At 52.4% G+C, this 18,549-nt stretch overlaps 1 protein-coding gene across 1 annotated transcript; it reads left to right on the top strand.

Annotated features, from left to right (window-relative positions):
• Positions 1 to 5,158: 5,158 nt before the first annotated feature.
• Positions 5,159 to 18,547, top strand: CHRNB2 (cholinergic receptor nicotinic beta 2 subunit). The gene is made up of 6 exons (XM_030842167.2): positions 5,159 to 5,498; positions 6,708 to 6,853; positions 7,029 to 7,073; positions 7,493 to 7,602; positions 8,381 to 9,353; positions 12,671 to 18,547. Exons 1-6 carry the CDS (start codon positions 5,435 to 5,437, stop codon positions 12,839 to 12,841), a joined length of 1,509 nt encoding a protein of 502 aa, XP_030698027.1. The 5' UTR covers positions 5,159 to 5,434; the 3' UTR covers positions 12,842 to 18,547.
• Positions 18,548 to 18,549: the final 2 nt, after the last annotated feature.

Raw genomic sequence — 18,549 nt, 5'->3', positions numbered from 1 at the left:
TTTAAGTCCAGCAGTCAGGGGAGTTCTCCCTAGGGAGGTGGGGTTTGAGCTGAGATCTGATTAAGAGAAGGCAGGCCTGGGAGGAACTGGCAAAGAGCATTCCATCAGGGAGAGCCAACCTCCAAGACACTGAGTGAGAACAAAGGTGGCGTGGTCTAGAAGCAGGAAGCTCATGATATACCGGCTGAGAGCATGGGCTTTGAACCCCAGCTCTGCCAGCTGCTAGTGGTGTGACCCTGGGCAAGTTCCTTAGCCTGTCATGCTTCACTTTCAGCATCTCTAACATGGAAACCACCCTACCTCATAAGGTTGTTGGGAGGATTACGTGAGATAACACATGAAAAGTGCTCAGTCCAGTGCACACAGTAAGAGCTCATTTTTTAAAAAATAGAGGATCAGCATAGCTTGAGTCTCATGAAAGAAGAGAAAGAGGGGTAGGAGATGAGGCCAGTGAAGAATAGAGACCACAGTAAGTTGTTGGGTTTTATTCAAAGTACAGCGGGAAACCATTGAAAGATTTTAAGCAGGGAGTGGCATGATCTGATTTAAAATATTAAAAGATCACTCTGGAGAATTCCCTGGTGGTCCAGTGATTGGGACTTGGTGCTTTCACTGACGTGGGCCCAGGTTCGATCCCCGGCGGGGGAACTAAGATCCCACAAGGCAAAAAAAAAAAAAAAAAAAAAAAAAAAAAATCACTCTGGCTGCTCTATGGAAAATGAATTACAGAGATTTTTTTTTTCTTCTCCAAAAGGTCATGTCTTATCAGAGTGAACAGATGCACTTGTTTTGGGCAGAGTGAGCAGCCTTCTCCTTTGAGTTGCTCCCAGAAGTACAGCATTCTGTCACTGACTCAACAAACGCATCCTGAGCACTTGCTCTTTGCCAGGAACTGTAATAAACACTGGGAGTGCAGAGACAAGTAAGCTCAGTCCCTGTGGGGAGAGCCTGGCTTGATTCCTGGCTCCGCACATGACAGCTGCTACTCATGTTATCATTTTTGTTGTATTTCTTACCCCTGCTCTTAGGAGCAGGTGGTAATGGATGAAGTGGAGCCAGATGTAATCAACTGTAATACAATGTGACAAATGCAATAACAGGGATGAAGGAGGGTGAGGGCCTTGAAGGGTGCTAGTAGTCAGGATTAACTCCCAAGAAAGAATGTGAAAGTAGAAGTTACTTAGATGGAAATGGGGGGATGTTTTTAAAGAACTGGCCGTAAAGTAGAAGGAGGTTGGGCAGAAATGCCTAAGACAAAGGAGGAATGACTTAGGAGAAGAGGGGAAGAGGACAAGGAAGGGGCTCAGCACAGGCAAGATCGTAGAGGTGTTGGTCATGGGTGCTTTAGCCTGGGGCCCCAGGGTAACCCTAATAGTATCAATCCTTCTGGAGGTCAATTTAGCAATAAATGATTAAATAATCAAAAAAATAAAAAAACCTTTAACTCAGCAATTTCACTTGGAAACTATTAAAGGTATGTGCAAACATTTACCTACAATGGAATACTATGCAGCTGTTAAAAATAGTTATCAAAGGGCTTCCCTGGTGGCGCAGTGTTTGGGAGTCCGTCTGCCGATGCAGGGGACGTGGGTTCGTGCCCCGGTCCGGGAGGATCCCACATGCCGCAGAGCAGCTGGGCCCGTGAGCCATGGGCGCTGGGCCTGCGCGTCCGGAGCCTGTGCTCCGCAACGGGAGAGGCCACAACAGTGAGAGGCCCGCGTACCGCAAAAAAAAAAAAAGTTATCAAAGAATAATTATTGGTATAGAGAGATGTTTCAGAAATAGTAAATGAAAAAGGAAGGTTACAGAGTTATTTTACAGTGTGCTCCTTTTTAAAAAGTAAATGAAAATACATATATTTGTACACCCAAAACATGAACAAGAATGTTCATAGCGGTATTATTTTTAATAGTCCAAAAGAGAAAACAACTCAAATTTCTATCTGGCGGAATGGATAAACAATGGTATATTTATACAGTGGAATAGTCTACAGCAGTGAAGACGAATGAACTACAACTACATTCAACAATGCCCTTGATTCTTACTAACATAATGTTGGGGAAAAAAAAGAAAACCCACAAAAGATTATGATTCCATTTATATAAAATTCATCAGGCAAAGTTGATCTATGCTATTAGAAGTCAGAATAGTGTTTACTTTTTTTTGGTCATTTTTTTTTAATTGTGAGAAAATACATAACATAAAATTTATCATTTCAACCATTTTAAAGTGTGCAATTCCGTGGCATGCAATACATTCACAAAGTTGGGTAACCATTACCTCTCTCTAGTTCCAGAACTTCAAGCAGTACCTCTTAGGCAGTCACTCCCCATTCCTCCCTCCCCTCCATGACGTTATTTTCCAAGAGGAGGGAATAATGCCTGGAGGGAACAGAGTGGGGGGCTTCTGGATATTGGTAATGTTCCCTTTTTAAAAAAATCTAGGTGGGAGTTACACGGCTGTGTTCATGTTGTGAAAATTTATCTAGCTGTACACTCATAATTTATATACTTTTTGCATGTATATTATATCTAAGTACACATAGATAAATGTGGAGATACACTGTATAGATATGAAATGTTAACAGCGATTTTTTTGCTAGGAGGTAAGATTATGAATCTAGTTTGTGTTTTGCTAACTTGTGTTTTCCAATTGCTCTTTATGGATATGTATTACTCTGGTAGTAAGTTTTTAAATTTTAAATATCTTAAAGGAAAATAACATTGTAATGCCTTTCAAGAGAAAATGTTCCTTACCATCAAAAGCACTGGGATTGTCCCACCAAAACCTTGCCTGGTCACTATTTTGCCGGAGGGCTGATACTCCTTTATGTATCCATCACCCTGCATGGTTCTGGACCTGTCCTATCTCCCTGGTCGATATGGAAGGGGTGTGTGTGAGAGACATGAGGGAGTGAGGAATGGTGTTCCAGTTCTCCTTGGCCACTGAGTGGTTGTGCTCAGAGGACTCACTCCCTGCCAGGCTGGAATTAAACTTGAAATAAAAGCTGGGGAATTTGAAAAGAAAAGGTAGAGGTCAAGGTGAACAGGCTGCCCTGACTGACCTGAGAGGAGCATCAGGGAGTGACCAAGGGCTTCAAGCAAGCACATGACTCTCCAGTCTATCAATACAGAGACAAGCAACCACTCCAGAGAGAGATTTTCATAACAGAAGACTTTCACAGCCTTCTTCAATCACCCAGCTTCCACCAAAAGATGAAAGTACTAAGTACTATCTACATGTAAAGCTCCCTGTCTCTCTCTTTCAGGAGTTTGAATGCCTTTTATCCACCTTTGTCTTACTGGCTTTCTCATCTTTCCAATCTCAGTTTTCATCTCCATCCCCTCCAGGCTCTCAGGCACTATGAACCCCTTTCTCCTCTGTGCTTCCAATGCACCTTGTTTATACCCTATTAGAGCAGCCACCGCATGGTGTAACAAGTCTTTGCCACCAGACTGTGATCTCCTTAATAGCTGGGACTAGGTCTTTTTGATCACTGCTTCAATACCCATACAGTAGATACCCAACAAATGTTGATCTGAATTACTGAAGGCGGTGTCTTCTTCCCATCTTTGACCCTTTTCCAAAGTGGAGTGACTATACACATTCCTTCCCTTTTCCTTAAGGCTTTTATTCTCTACATCTTTTGTTGGTTCCAAGATTTCTTGAATTCTTAAGAGATGATTACATGTTTACACATGCACATGCCCTGGAGCTTGTGGTGCAGGTTTATGGCCACTTCCATGTGCATTATGGGGCCTGTAGTCATCCCACATCCTCTCCAGCCCTTTGCTGATACTTGTCTTGCTTTTCCTCCTCAATTCCAGGAACTAAGTACATGTAAATAAATTGCTTTTGGCTGAGCTTTTAGAGAGGAATTTTCCTCTACATGTTAAAAGATTTCAGTCCTATACCAGCCCTTTTCCTTATCTGTTGAGCCCTCACAACATGCCAGACACTGTGCTGGTTCATGATCTAGCAGGATAGCCACCACCTTCAATTGATTTATTTACTCATTGATCATCCTCTGGAAACAGCTGGCAGGGCACCTGACCTAATCTTTGGTCAGGCATAGCTTCCTTGAGGAACTGACGTTTCTGCCACGTGTACAAAGTAAAGTAGAAAGTGGTTGAGGGGAAATGGGTGATAAAAGAATCAAGGAAACTACATGTTTAAAAGGCCCTGACGTGTGGAGGCTGGGAGGATCTTAAAGACATTGCCAAGAGGAGTGTGGGGCTGGGGGTAGTGGCCCAGAGGAGGTTGAAGAAGTGGGCAGAGCTGGAATAAGACAGTGCCTTGATGTATGCATAATAAGGCTGCTTTAGTCAGGAATCTTTTGGTTGAAAATGACAAAAATCCCCCTAAGAAGTTCAGGGCTTTCAAGATCAAAGATGTCATTGAGTTTTGACATCTCTCTCTGTCTCTGTCTCATCTTTGCTTTCCTTTGTGTTAGCTTCATTCTTGGGCTGGCCTCTGTGAAATCATCCTCTGATCCTCCCTTGTCTCACAGAAGCCAAAGACTGGAGAGGAAGGGAATGTGGGTGAGAAAGACTAATTGATAAGGGCCATTTACCCTTCCACTCTTGAAGGTCACCTTCTTTCAGGAGATGTCCACATGTCCCCACCTTAGATTCCCTGGGGGAGGGCAGGAAGCTTGGCCTTCTACGATGGTAGAGAAGGAAACAGGTGAGGGGATCCTGTTTCCAGACTCCAAAACGGTTTGCTTTCTTAAAATAGCAAACCTACAGCCCCCTGTCTCTTTCTCTAAGGGCCTAAAATGCACTTTTTTGGCTGCATCCTCAGCCTTCCCTGGAAGCAGGATCATTTGGGCTTGGTAAGAGGAAAGAAAGAAGGTGGGAACTCCAGAAACTCCTCCCGACTCCCACCCCCTCATTCTGGCCCTCGTAGCGGGTCCTGACCTATTTGTCTTACTCGCGCTTTCTTCCGGAGCCTTTTCAGACCCCTCCAGGGTCCTGTTCCAACTCAGGGGCTTCAGAACTCCTCCACTGTCCGGTGAGCCGCCCTTCTTCCGCCTCACGCACACCCTAACTAAGCAGGACCAGCAGCAGAATACACAACCCAGGGACCCCTTTTATTCTGAGCTCTGGCGCTTCCGCCTCCGGGGCGGAGACTCCTCCCCCTCACCGTCCCAATTGTATTCCCTGGAAGAGCAGCCGGAAAAGCCTCCTCCTGCTCAGACCGGGATAAACGAGACGCTGGTTCCTTCTCGCAACCAGCTCTCTGAGCCCTGGGAACCGCCGTGGCGGTCGGCACTGCAGCACCAAAGGCTGCGAGCACACCCTGGGCTCAGCTCCAGCTGGGCGCGGGCGGTGCGGGAGCGGCTTCAGCACCACGGACAGCACCCCGCCCGCGGCCCTCCGGCCTGCGGCGCGCTTCGGCAGCTTTAGGCGAGCCGGCGAGCTATGCCAGAGGCATGGCCTGGCGCTCGGGCCCCATGGCGCTGCTCCTCAGCTTTGGCCTCCTCGGGCTGTGCTCAGGTAAGGACAAGTCGCCGCGCTCTGTCTCACTCAGTCTCGAAGGTGTACGGGAGGGATCCCTAAGGCGGGGAGTCTGTTAGGGGTTAGGGAAGAGACCCCTGGACGGCAGGGAGTACCTGGGAGACTGAACTGGGAGGAGGACATACCCGAAGTGATGCTGGGAAGAGAGGGCAACCTGGGCAGGGGTGGTGGAGAGGGTGTGGGCACAGAGAGGAAGGAGGGAGGGGATCTCCCCAGGCTATCTGGGGTGGAAGGAAGGGGAGAGTCTGATTGCAGCTGAGATGCCATTTGACTTCTTGTGAAACATTATCTCAAGAAAATCTACCTGGTTCTGCACCCTCCCTTGGCTCTCCATCATTTTCTGTCCCTCATATTGGACTCCAAAGGGGCAAGGCAGGAGGGGGAAAGAAGCAACTTCTCAACTCTCTTGTAGGGTGGGCAGGAGACTCGGAAGGGAAGAAGCTCTGCCAGGCGGAGGGCCAGGGAGGAATCTCTGAGGGGGTGGGGTGCATTCGTGCACGGTTGCAGAAGGAGATAGAGTGTGTGGTGGGGCAGGTACAAAGGGAATATACAACTAAATGAGCTTTCCATACCTGCCTGCAATCTCATGAGAGGTGGGCTCCCATAGGTGCGCAACTTGGGACTAAATATATGCCCTGACCCAGAGCTCAGGCAGCCCAACTATTCTACTCCAACCCAGTACCTATGGGGGGAGGGGGTCACAGCCAGTCACATGTAGAGGCACATAGTGTTACTTGCACACATAGATGGGCACAGACTGAGGAGAAAGGCTGAATGGTGGGACATGAATAACTGTTCCCCTTTCACCACCCTCCAGAACCTTCCTTGAATTGTAGGTATCTTCTAGGGGAAGCCCTGGAGACAGAAATGTCAATTCTTTTGAAACCACCCTCTGAGACCTTGCAGGAAGAGCAGGGTCTCTACTAATCCTTGCAGAATGGGTTCTTAGTGGGAGACTGTGGGGGGCTGTCTGGGCTCCTTGGTCAGTGATCTCAGAGAGGGACTTCTCTATGAGGGGCCTCCATGGGGTAACCTAAGCATTTTGCTATATCCTTAAGGATGGGGCTGCGGGAAGCTACAGCCTCCTGTTTGGGCCTACGTTGTACCACTTGCCTAGGGAGAGTGGGATCCTGGGTGGGACCTCCTTGCCTATGTACTTACCTCTTGCCCTCCACCCACACTACCCAGGAGTCTGTGGTACAGACACAGAGGAGCGGCTGGTGGAGCATCTCCTGGATCCTTCCCGCTACAATAAGCTTATCCGCCCAGCCACCAATGGCTCTGAGCTGGTGACGGTACAGCTCATGGTATCACTGGCCCAGCTCATCAGTGTGGTGAGTGAAGGTCCCAAACTCTCTGCCCAGCTACTGAAGTCAGTGTTTGTGCTTATTCTTCTGGAGTTCCCAAGGCTTGGGGAGGTGGGGGAAGGAGCCTGGGTGGTGTAGTGGGACCACAGGCTTGAGGGGTGGGGGTGGGGCATTTCTCAGCAGCTTCTCTTCTTCCCTGCAGCATGAGCGGGAGCAGATCATGACCACCAATGTCTGGCTGACCCAGGTTAGCACTCTTCCTGTCCACACCCCTGGGCTTCTCTTTCCTCCTTGTTTTTGTGGGGGGGGGGAGGGGCATGTGCTTTTCCCTCTTTTCATGTCCTCAAGAGAGGCAGAAATTTAGACTCTGGAGCCCTAAATAACTGGATTTGAATTTTGGTTCTTCTGCTCACAGCTCTGTAACTTTGAATATGTTAAACTCAGCAAGATCCATTTTCTCATTTGTAAAACGTAACTTCTAATATCTTGGCTTGGCTATGCAAATTAAATGAGAAGACACTTTTGCTGGGCAGAGAAGTCACTGTGGGGATGCGATGACTTTTCAAAACTTCCTCAAGCCAGATAGGCCTCCTCTTGTCCCTGTCCTTGACCTTGAGCCCCTCCCAGGGCAGAGGCTGGTGCTGCCTCCCTCTCTCCCTTTCCCAGGAGTGGGAGGATTATCGCCTCACCTGGAAGCCTGAGGAATTTGACAACATGAAGAAAGTTCGGCTCCCTTCCAAACACATCTGGCTCCCAGATGTGGTCCTATACAACAAGTAGGTGACCCTGGAGGATGGGAAGGCTGGAGGAGACCATGGGAGTACTCAGGTCTTGGGGAAAGGAAGTTAGCTCATGCTGGGGGACAGAGGGACTTTTCATTGGCAAAGACAAGTCACTACCCAGACAGACAGACCCAAACCAGTGAGGTATAATGTGGACAGCCAAGGTAACTTGGGCCATGGCCAGCTCCCTCTCAGCCAGTTAGGACTCCCAGTGTTTGGAGCTGCAGTGGCATAAAAACGAGGATTGACAGACTCCAGTGCCTAAACTGATTCAAGAATAGGCCTTCCAGGAGGATTGGGGAGGGTCAAAGAACTTGGAGATCCCAGTTTCTCCTCCAGGTTCCAGCCCCTCTCCTGAAATAATCCCTCTTATCTCGAAGACCCAAAGCCACTAGTCCATAGCCACTAGGGACCATCTCCTCCTCCCACCTGCCCCTGTCCCTCTCCATTAGTTGGGGCTCCTCACTCTGGCCTCCCTGGCTCCCCTAACTTCTCCACCTTCATGTGGAGCAACCAGCTTACAGAATGCATGACAAGTAGCAGATGTGCCTCCCCTCTTCATCACCCTCTTCTGTCTCTGAGGCCTCTTCTCCTCACCAACCCACCCAGATCCCCTTCTTGCTCAATTCCTGCCCCTCCTCCCTAGACCCCTGGATGGCTACCCTCTTCCCATATATCCCTTTGGCTTTCCTCTCTTCCCACTCAGGGCTGGGTTGATGGGTGGGGTGGAGGAATGCTTAGGCCAGGGCTGACTGTGCTCATCCCTTGGCAGTGCTGACGGCATGTACGAGGTGTCCTTCTATTCCAATGCCGTGGTCTCCTATGATGGCAGCATCTTCTGGCTGCCGCCTGCCATCTACAAGAGCGCATGCAAGATCGAAGTAAAGCACTTCCCGTTTGACCAGCAGAACTGCACCATGAAGTTCCGCTCGTGGACCTACGACCGCACCGAGATCGACCTGGTGCTCAAGAGTGACGTGGCCAGCCTGGACGACTTCACGCCCAGTGGCGAGTGGGACATCGTCGCGCTGCCGGGCCGGCGCAACGAGAACCCGGACGACTCCACTTATGTGGACATCACGTACGACTTCATCATCCGCCGCAAGCCACTCTTCTACACCATCAATCTCATCATCCCCTGCGTGCTTATCACCTCACTAGCCATCCTCGTCTTCTACCTGCCCTCCGACTGCGGCGAGAAGATGACGCTGTGCATCTCCGTGCTGCTGGCGCTCACCGTCTTCCTGCTGCTCATCTCCAAGATCGTGCCGCCCACCTCCCTCGACGTGCCGCTTGTAGGCAAGTACCTCATGTTCACCATGGTGCTTGTCACCTTCTCCATCGTCACCAGCGTGTGCGTGCTCAACGTGCACCACCGCTCACCCACCACGCACACCATGGCTCCCTGGGTCAAGGTCATCTTCCTGGAGAAGCTGCCCAAGCTGCTCTTCATGCAGCAGCCGCGCCACCGCTGCGCCCGCCAACGCCTGCGCCTGCGGCGGCGCCAGCGCGGGCGCGAGGGAACCGGCGCCGTCTTCTACCGCGAAGCCCTGGGGGCAGACTCCTGCACGTGCTTCGTCAATCGCGCGTCTGTGCAGGGCTTGGCTGGGGCCTTCGGCTCGGAGCCGGCGCCGGCAGCCGGCCCCGGGCGCTCCGGGGGGCCGTGTGGCTGCGGCCTCCGGGAGGCGGTGGACGGCGTGCGCTTCATCGCGGACCACATGCGGAGTGAGGACGACGACCAGAGCGTGAGTGAGGCGCGGGGACTCGGGCGTGGGATGCGGGCTGCAGGGCCCTCGGTGCCTGCGCAGACAGACACCGAGGAGCTAACGGGAGTGCAGGATGTGGGCAGTGAGAGTCCGGCCGGGGCCTGTGGGCCTGGGCGCTGGCGTGGCCTCTTCTCTGACTTCCGGGAGGCGGCGCCGCCTAAGTGGCGGTTGGTACAGGATGAACTTGCGGCTTCCTGAGGACTAGTATCCAGGGCGAAATGCCTCAGCTGGGGCATCGTGAGTGTCGTTAGTGTTGGGAGGGTGGCCAGGAAGTGGAGGAGGACCTTCTGGGTTTGCAGCTGGCCCGTGGCTCTGACCCCAGACACCCTCTCTGCCGCTTGTACTCCCAAGCCCATGTTGTTAACCTGCAGCTCTTAGCACAAATGGAGATGAGTCCTTTGTGTGCCCCGCGTCGGGGGTCAAAATTGAGGGCAGTAGAAAGTGTGTATGGGAGGGGTGGCGGTGGTTAAGAGGTTCCACCGGCTGCTGGGAAGAGCACAGAGTCCTGAATCAATATCCTTTTCCTGCTCTTCTGGGTCCTCAGGGGATGCCCTTGTGAAATATTTACGGAGGTGGGGGCAGGTGGAGGCGAGGGTTTTTAAGATCCACTCTGAGCTTTCTGCACACTGGTATCTTTCTGCAGTGACTCCCAGAAGGGGAGCACTGAGCCAGGGGATGGGGGGGAAGATGATGGGTTGACTTCCCCCCACTTTGGGCTGTGGCTGGCCCCATCCGGCAATCAGTCTTTGGGTACCTGGCTGGTTCCAGGCTGTGGCTCAGCTGTTGCTCTGGTGATTGGCCATGTTTCCACTGGATTGCAGCCATTCCGGCTTGGGGGATGAGGAAGGTGGGCTCCTGCACTACCGGTTTTTTTGTGTGTGTGGGGATGCTTCAGAGCCTGGTGTTTCTATTCCCTGGGAGGGCAGGAGCTGAGGCTTGAGCTAAGGAGCAAGTTATGGTCCTGAAGGAAGAAGAGAGGGACCAAGTCATGAGGAAATGGGGCGAGAGCCTCAGGTGGCTGAGGCCAAGTGGGAGATGCCGGTGGTGCAGGGGGTTGACCGGCTGCATCACTGCCTCCACCTCCCCCACTGCAGTCCACTCATGTAATGTGCATTTACTGAGTTAGGTGATGAGGATGCAATGACCTACCTTCACAGGCATCTCAAACTTAACACGTCCCAAACTGAGTGCTTAATCTACATCCCCACCACCAACTTGCTCCTCCTCCAATCTCCCCATCTTTTAGTAAATGACATCACCATCCACCCAATGGTTTAGACCAAAAACCTGGAGTCATCCTTGACTCCTCTCTTTCTTACGTCCCCCACCATCCAAATCATCAGAAGTCCTGTCCTGTGGAACCAACCTCCAAAGAGATTTTCAGCTTCCTTCTTTATTCACCATCTCCATGCTGCCTCCCTAGCTGTAGGCCTCCATCAGCTGTTGCCTGGACCAGGGCAGAGACTCCTAATGGTCTCCCTGGTTCAGTTCTCGTGCTTCTCCACCCAAACACACAGTGTCTCCTGCGCACTTCGTGCCATCTCTCCCCTGCTCAGGTCACTGGCTTATCTGCTCAACTGTTCTAAGCCAGCTAAGCTCTTTCCTGACTCAGGACCTTTGCACAGATTGGTCCCTCTGTTTGGAATGCGCTTCTTTTTTTCCTTTTAAAAATTATTAATTTTTGCACTACTGTTTAAGAGTAAGTTGTGGACATAGTGATCCTTTATCCCAAATACCTCAGCTTTTCTCTCCTGAGAACAGAGATATTGTCTTGCATAACCCAGGCTCAGTGATGCAATTCAGGAAATTTAGCATCAATACAATACCTTTATCTGATATAAAGTCCATACTAACATTTTTTCAGTTGTCTCTGTAATGTCCTTTGTAGCATCTCCCCCACCTCAGTCCAGGATCTTGAATTCCACTTTGTTGTTCTGTCTCTTTAGTTTCCTTCAATCTGGAATGGTCTTTCATGGCATAAACATTTTTGAAGGGTACAGGCCAATCGAAGGTCCCTCGGTTTGGGTTTGTCTGATTGTTTCTGATTGTCTCAGCGGGCTCCTTCTCACTTATCAGATCTTAGCTTAAGGTGTCACCTCCTCAAAGAGGCCTCCCCAGATCACACCCTGAATTATATCTCCCCCTCCATTTCTTCGTCCTTTGTTTCCATATAGGCACCCACCAATGTGTAATTATTTTATTTTTACTAATTTTGTGTCCATCTCCCTCAGGAGACTGTAAACTGCAGGATGTGTTTGTCTTGCTCTCAGTCACATCCCCAGTGCCTAGCATGGTGCCAGGTACATAGGAGGCACAAGTGTGACATGAATGAGTCATTATTCAGCTGCTGACTGAAGGAAGGTGCACAGTGCCTCATCCCATGCCCCCGGCTGGCTGGGCTACAGATGAACACGTGTACAAAGGTCCAGACTCAGGCCGGAGTGGAGCAGCTCTGAGTGGAGGCCAGGCCTCCTGCAGACCCTGTGACTGGCTCCCAAACCTACAGAGGTTATTTTCTTCTGGACGGGTTTGTTTACACCTGAGATTTAGTCCTCACCCTCTGGGGCTGTTGGATGGGGCTCCCCAGGCAGTCATATAAGGAGTGAGGGCTGCAGAGGCAGCCATTCATTCACTAATTCAACACCCGTTTACCGGAACCCTGTGTTTGAGATGCTGGGATTACAAAGATGAATCAGATCGGGTCCCTGTAGTTTAGGAGCTCATAGCTTAAGTGGCGGGAGGCGGGTGGAGAGGAAGGAGGGGCCAGGCATACAAATTGAAATGACAATACAGTTCAGTAAAAATACTGTGATAGAGACGTGTACATAGTGCTGAGGGAACCCAGAGGAAACAGTGGTTCATTCTCATTAGGGGGATCAGGGAAGCCTTCATAGAAGAGGTGACATTTGATCTAGGCTTTGAAGGATGTGTAGGAGTTCACAGGTAGAGATAGGGAGGACTGGAGTTCTAGACCAAAAGGAAACCCAAAGGCACAGAGACCTGAGAAGACAGGCTGGAGTTTGGTAAGGCTGGGTCAGAGGGCGGAAGATAGGTGGTTGGCTCATATTTGTCCTGGGTGGGTCTTGATTTTAGACTTGGGAGTTTGGGTGGCTGCTGAAGGCAGTGGGGCCACTGGAGGCTTTTAAGCAGGCAAGACTGGGGCCATGCTTTGGAAAGGTCACTCTGGGGTCGTGGAGTGAGAGGAGTGATGTGTGGTGGAAGCTGCTTCTACCTGCTCCACTCCCCTCCCGGATCATGTGATTGATACCTGGGTCTCCTTCCTCTCCTCTGTCCAGGTGAGTGAGGACTGGAAGTATGTCGCCATGGTGATCGACCGTCTGTTCCTTTGGATCTTTGTCTTCGTCTGTGTCTTTGGCACCATCGGCATGTTCCTACAGCCTCTCTTCCAGAACTACACCACTGCCACCTTCCTCCACGCAGACCACTCGGCTCCCAGCTCCAAGTGAGGCCCTCCCCAGCTCCATGCTCCTTCACCCCTCTGTTGAACAGTAGTTTTGGGTCGAGGAGGGATGAGTGAGCTACCAGAAAGAGGGGCGCTGCCCCCACAGACCCATCTTTTCACTTCACCTGGAGCCCGCCCCCCCGCCAGCGCCAGCCTGGAGGCTGGACCAGCTGCGTCGTGTTCTGGCTGCTCTCCTCCTCTTGTACCAACCCAGGCAATAGTGCTGCTGGTTGAGCATGAAGGCTGAGAAGTGGAGGATGGAGTGGCTGGAGTCTTCCACCCTGAGGAAAGTGTGACGGGGAAGGGGCCAAGAAGGGGACAGAATCAACAGCTGCCTCCAAGTCATGGGAAAAGGGAGGCGCATGGGGGCAAGACAGGGGCTCCGACTGTGCTGGGTTGGCCTGACACAATGGCAGATCAGAAGGGAGGAGCAAGGGGAGAGAGGCCTGGGTGTGACCTGATGTCCGTCCCTGCTTAACTGCACAGCAGCTAGCTGGGTGGGCCTCACGGCAGCCAGGGGTTCCTGCCCAGAGGTTAGCCTGGAGCTGAGGTCGGAGTCCTGAGCGAGGCTTCCAGCCCAGTCCCACAGCCCCTTGCTTCTAAGGGCCCCAGAGTTCAGCCCCAGGTCCCCTTCTCCCAGTGAAGATTCTTCCTAGACTTCCTTTCTTGCTCAGGCCAGGGTGTGGGGGGCAAGGCTGGGTGTTAGGGGAGCCCCGGAGTTCTGAATCTTTGGGTGACCTGCTTGGAGCTTAAGGGCCAAATTCTTGAACTGTGCGAGTTCAAGTTCACAGGCTGTTCCTCGGCTGCAATTTGAACCGACTGGTCATGGGAACGAGTAAACTAAGGACATTAGCTGTAAGCAGACCCAGCCCTCGCGCCCGCAGCAGAGCAGGCCGGGCAGGAGAGGGCTGCCTGTGGAGGCCAGCCCAGCAGGGTGTGAGTGCCCAGAACTCTGCCACGTCAGCATGGCTCCTGCCCCCCTACTTCTGTTCCTGGCTCCATCCTTCCTGCTCTGGCTCCTCCTCTTGCCCCGCCCAAGCAAACCTGAGCAGGGTTGAAGCAGAGCTTCGGACAACAGGTCTGCTACTGCCGGTCTGCACAGCGGACTGTACACAGAGCCCAGCTTTCGGCTTCCTGTCCTGTGGGTCCCTGGAGGGTGTATCCCGACGCTGCTCCCAGGGGCCAGCTGGAGGCCACCTTGCCTGTTAGCCCAGGAAACAGACCTCTTCAGGGATCACCTGCCTTGGTCCCCGCCATGTGACTGGCTCTGATCTGTGGTCCCAGCCTGGGCTCAGTGCTGGGCCAGCGGGGTCACAGAGGGGTCCGTCTGCCAAGCGCACCTGAGGGGCCTGCCCGCCACACCGTGCTATTCTCTGGAGCCTGGCTGGACGCCTGCTTCTGCAGGCACCTCGGAGGTGGGGAGACAGCACAGGCACAGAGCGCTGGACAGGGAGCAGAGTCTGAATTCCGGTCCCCGCTCTGCCACTTACTCTCAGCCATCCTGAGCAATTCTGGCTAGGCCTCAGCTTCCTCATCTATAAATCGGGGATAGTAAGGCCCTCTTCGTGGGGTTGTTGTGAGGCAGGAGTGATGTTTGTGAAAAAGCCCAGGGCTGTACCTGGCGTAGAGTAGATGCTTCGTGAATGTCAAGTCAGACGTGGTCAGAGTTGACGGGTATGGGCTTACCTGCCTTGTCATGTCACTCTTCCTTCCAGACCCACCCATACCCTGGAGCAGATAGCCCCCGGAAACAGGGATGGGGTCTGGGGGAGCTGGAGCCGGAGAGGAGCAACACAGGGAATGTTGGGGTGAGCCTAACAGGTAGGCTGCCCTCTGGAGCCTCTTCAGCAAAGGTTCGTTCCGTTCCCGGGCTAGGCTCAGGCTCCGGCCTCCCTTCTGGATCGGCTCCTCCTGACACAGGTGTGTGCCCAGGCCCCCAGGTGATCTAGTCCCGTACTGGCTGTGGAGGAACGCCACTGGGACACGAAGCCAGCAGCTGTGAGAGATGTGCTTCAGCACATTTCCCCACCTGCCGGAATGGGCTGGCAGACATCTCTTCTGGGGGTGAGTGTCTCGGCACCATGGAGACTCCCTTCTTCTAGAACAGCAAATGGAGAGTTGCCTCTATTATGGCTGGACCCACCTCGGACTCACAGCCCTGAGGAAACATCCCGGAACCCGAAACAGCTAATGAAAAGGAACCCTCCCTCTGAAGGGTAGGTGCTGGCCTGAGGCCCTCCTGCCCAGCTCTCCCGGGTTCCTTGCCAGGGTCTAGGCTGCTAGGGAGGCCCCATCAGCTGTTGCTGTGGCTGGACTTGCTTTCAGTACTTCCTGCAATTGGCTGTCGTCCGAGTAAGTCACCAGACAGTGCCAGAGGGGCTGCTGGAGAGCAGCTTGTCCAACTCCTCGCCATGGCCCCCCCGACACACAGGGAAGTGGAGGCCCAGAGGTTGTTTGCTGGCTGACCTTGTACAAGCACTTAACTCTGAACTTGCTCATCCTCATCAGTGATGTGGGGATGACAGCTGGCTGAGGGCTACAGCAAAGATGGGAGGGACTGATGGAAGGGGTTAGCCGGGCAGGGTCCCTGGGGCAGTACCATTCCCTCCATCTCTGGGCGCAGCCCCTAGGGGACCACGCCAGTGGGGAGGAGGGGAGGACGGGTGGAGGAAAGAGGGCTCAGGCAAGGTGTTACCACGTGTCAGTACAGCCTTGGAACCCTCAAGGGTGTTGGGAAGCTTTGGAGAACCAGTCTCTTCTACTCTTGGGTCCTCCGTCCTCTTCTCTTGGTGTTGTCAGGGAAGCCTCTTGGCCCCTTCCATGGCGTGGGGCAGGGCATCTCTGGAGAGAATGGGGTACCCAGCTGCGCTCCAGGCCAGGACTGAAGGCCCCAGATCTGAAGAGGGAGGGAGAGATACTGGATTGGCACCCAAGCAAGGTGGGCTTGGGAGAGGGCAGTGAGGAAACAGTTGGGATCATCTCCATCAGAGATGAGAAGGCCACAGGCCATCTGAGAACCACTTCTTGTTTGAAAAAGAGGGTATGAGAGACTGCTTTTGACGGCTGGAACTGCGGCAGGAGGAAGGCAGTCTCCTGGCAGCGAGGTGTCTAATACTGGAACAGCTGGTACCAAGTTATTGCAGATTTAAAAGCAAATAAGACACGGGCAGCCCCCAGCTGGCATTTCTGTGGAGGAAGGCTATCTGTGCAGAAAGGGCAAGGCCATTTCCCTCTAAGGAAACAGGGAGGGTGTGGGGCTTTGACTCCTGTTCTGCTTCTCCCAATCCCAGTGTTAGCTGCTGTGCACAGTGGCCTGCTCTGGGCCAGTTGCTTCGGATACACTGTCTTTACCCCTCACTGTCCTGCAGGGAAGGGGCCCCTGTTGACAGAAGAAAAGTGAGGCACAGAGAGACCAAGAGATAGCTGGTGCGTAGTGCTGGACCTGAAACCCAACACTGATCCCAGAGTCCACGCTCTCTGTGGCCTTTGAGGCAGGGAGGAGGAGAGCTCCTTGGGAGGGAAGTGAGGGGCATTCAGCGTCTTCTCTGAAATCTCTCCCCACTCAGTTCCAGCCGTCACCCTCTGCTTGTAGGCAGAGTTGGGCTGGCGTCACAGCATCCCTCACAAGCCAACTGGTGCTGGCCAGTCGCCCACCCAGACCAGACAGAGAATAAGCAGCAACCCTTCAGTATTCATCCCAACAGGTCTCAGAGGTCAGTGTGACAGTCACATGGTTCCTAAGGGACTGTCGGTCTAGGAATCATTAGAACACCTCACTCACCCACCCGCAGTGCCCCCATCTCTCCCACACTGGCCTCGGCTGCCCCCGTCTGTGCTCCTGGAATATTTGCACTGACCTAGCCCACTCCAGGCCAGACTCATTAGGAACTCAAGATTCTCATAAAGAAAGTTGTTTCCAAAGGTGTCATATCTCTCTGTTACATCTGGGGGGCAGAGGTGGGGACGGGGGCTGGGGGGTGGGGACGTCCTCTCGGGCCAGGGTTGAATAAGGGAAGGGAGAATATTGGGGAAACTGGACTCATGAGAGGTTAAGCACATCGCACGAATCTAAAGAAAAGATCAGTGGTAACATCAATGATTGTGATTTGTAGCCTGACAAGTCCATTCATCAGATGGAAAAGATAGGGCCAAATGGCTGCGCCTAGAGTAGACAGAGCCCAGAAATAGCTCCTGGGGAGGCCCTTTGTAAAGAAGGGGCCCTGGAGGACAGGGCACTTGAGGCCCGGTCTCCTGGAGGGATGGCTGGGGACTCCTCGCACAGCCCCTGCACTCTGCAAAGTCAGGGCTGTCTGTGTGGAAGGCACTCTTGCTCCTGGAACATGGGTTTGACCCGGGCCCACATCCTGGAAGCAATATTAAATGGTGGGCCCCCGAGATGAAATGTAGGGTGAACAGCAACTGCAGTGCTGAGCTGAAGAAAACCCCTCTTGTGCTCCCGTGGGGTAGCCTTGCTTCCCAGCCCACCCAGAGCTGGGTGGCGGGGGGACAGTCTTACGTCACGCACTCACTGTAGGTATGGAAGAAACGGTCCATTTTCTACAAAGCCTGGATACTACATTTCCCTCCAGGTGGGACCAGATGCCTGGGAACAGAGAGGACAGAGATGCTCGAGGCTCCAGGTACCTCACGGTAGGCGGAGACACTGTCCTTCACTGTCTGTCAAAACTGTCCAGCTCACCAGGTACTGTATTTCAACAGACTGTGACCGACACCCATGCAGAGTTCTGGTCCTTATTTAATGTGCCCCCCAAACATGTCGCTGGCCCTCCTGGCCTCAGTTGTTCCATCTGTATTGTGGATGAAGAGGGAGGTTTCACTGCGACTTAGGAAGCCTCACTGTCAAATATTTCGTGTCCTCTGGTATGGTATTTTTACAAGGTCAAGGAAGAGTCTTGTAGAAATCCTGGACTAAATTGTAATCTGGAAAGTGGTGCATATTCTCTTTGAAATCAAGACGGAGAAATATTCTGGATGCCATCTATGAAGTAAAAAGCAAATGGCCTGTCTCCTAAGACTGCAGCCAAGCCAGTTCTGGTCCAGGCTGCAACTTGCACCTCCCCGCAGGCAAAACAGCTGGGAGTGGAAGGCTCTAGAAACCCCTCAAGGAGAGCCGGGGTTGCGGATGTGATTTGTCGTGTGGTCTCAAGGGACGCTTTCCTACTCTGGGCCTTGAAATCTTGCACAGCAAGTCTCTGGGGACAAGATATTTGATGGTGGATCTGATGGGGAAGGGGGGCTGTGGACCTGGGGAAGTAATTAAAGGTTGTCTGATATACTCCAACACACCGGACACAAGCTCACCTCCTAGGCAGCCCCTTTGAAATGGCTCCTCTCTGTTGGCTGAGGGAGACCCTCTCCTCAGGTTCTGTGTCAGATGCAGCTGGTGCTCTTGCCAGAAATCCCAGGACCACGGCTCTCTCTGTCCCCACTTTCTCACCCCCCAAGAAACCAAGACTTGAGGTTTTCTAACAATTCAGATTCTTCTTTTTTTTTATTTACGAGGAATGTATATTGTTAGTCACTTTTACCAAGGGACACATAAAAGTGGAATCATAAAACTGACTGCACCCATCGTGGCACCCAAGTCTACGCTTGGGCTCTTCCCCACTCTGCTCTTGGAGTTACTACCAAGACCCCCAAAACCAGCAAAATCCCTTCAACATGAGTAAAGGAAATAGCTTGAAGCAGTGA

This window comes from Globicephala melas, chromosome 1 (assembly GCF_963455315.2).
Source record: "Globicephala melas chromosome 1, mGloMel1.2, whole genome shotgun sequence".
NCBI classification, from domain to species: domain Eukaryota; kingdom Metazoa; phylum Chordata; class Mammalia; order Artiodactyla; family Delphinidae; genus Globicephala; species Globicephala melas.
This window is presented reverse-complemented; position numbering and strand designations above follow the sequence as displayed.

What these genes read in the sequence shown, in the direction of transcription:
- CHRNB2 (XM_030842167.2), top strand. Translation starts at nt 5,435, where the DNA reads ATGGCCTGGCGCTCGGGCCCCATGGCGCTGCTCCTCAGCTTTGGCCTC. An exon ending in CCTCCTCGGGCTGTGCTCAG is followed by an intron (nt 5,499 to 6,707) that starts GTAAGGACAAGT and finishes CACACTACCCAG; the next exon opens with GAGTCTGTGGTACAGACACA. An exon ending in TGGCCCAGCTCATCAGTGTG is followed by an intron (nt 6,854 to 7,028) that starts GTGAGTGAAGGT and finishes TCTTCCCTGCAG; the next exon opens with CATGAGCGGGAGCAGATCAT.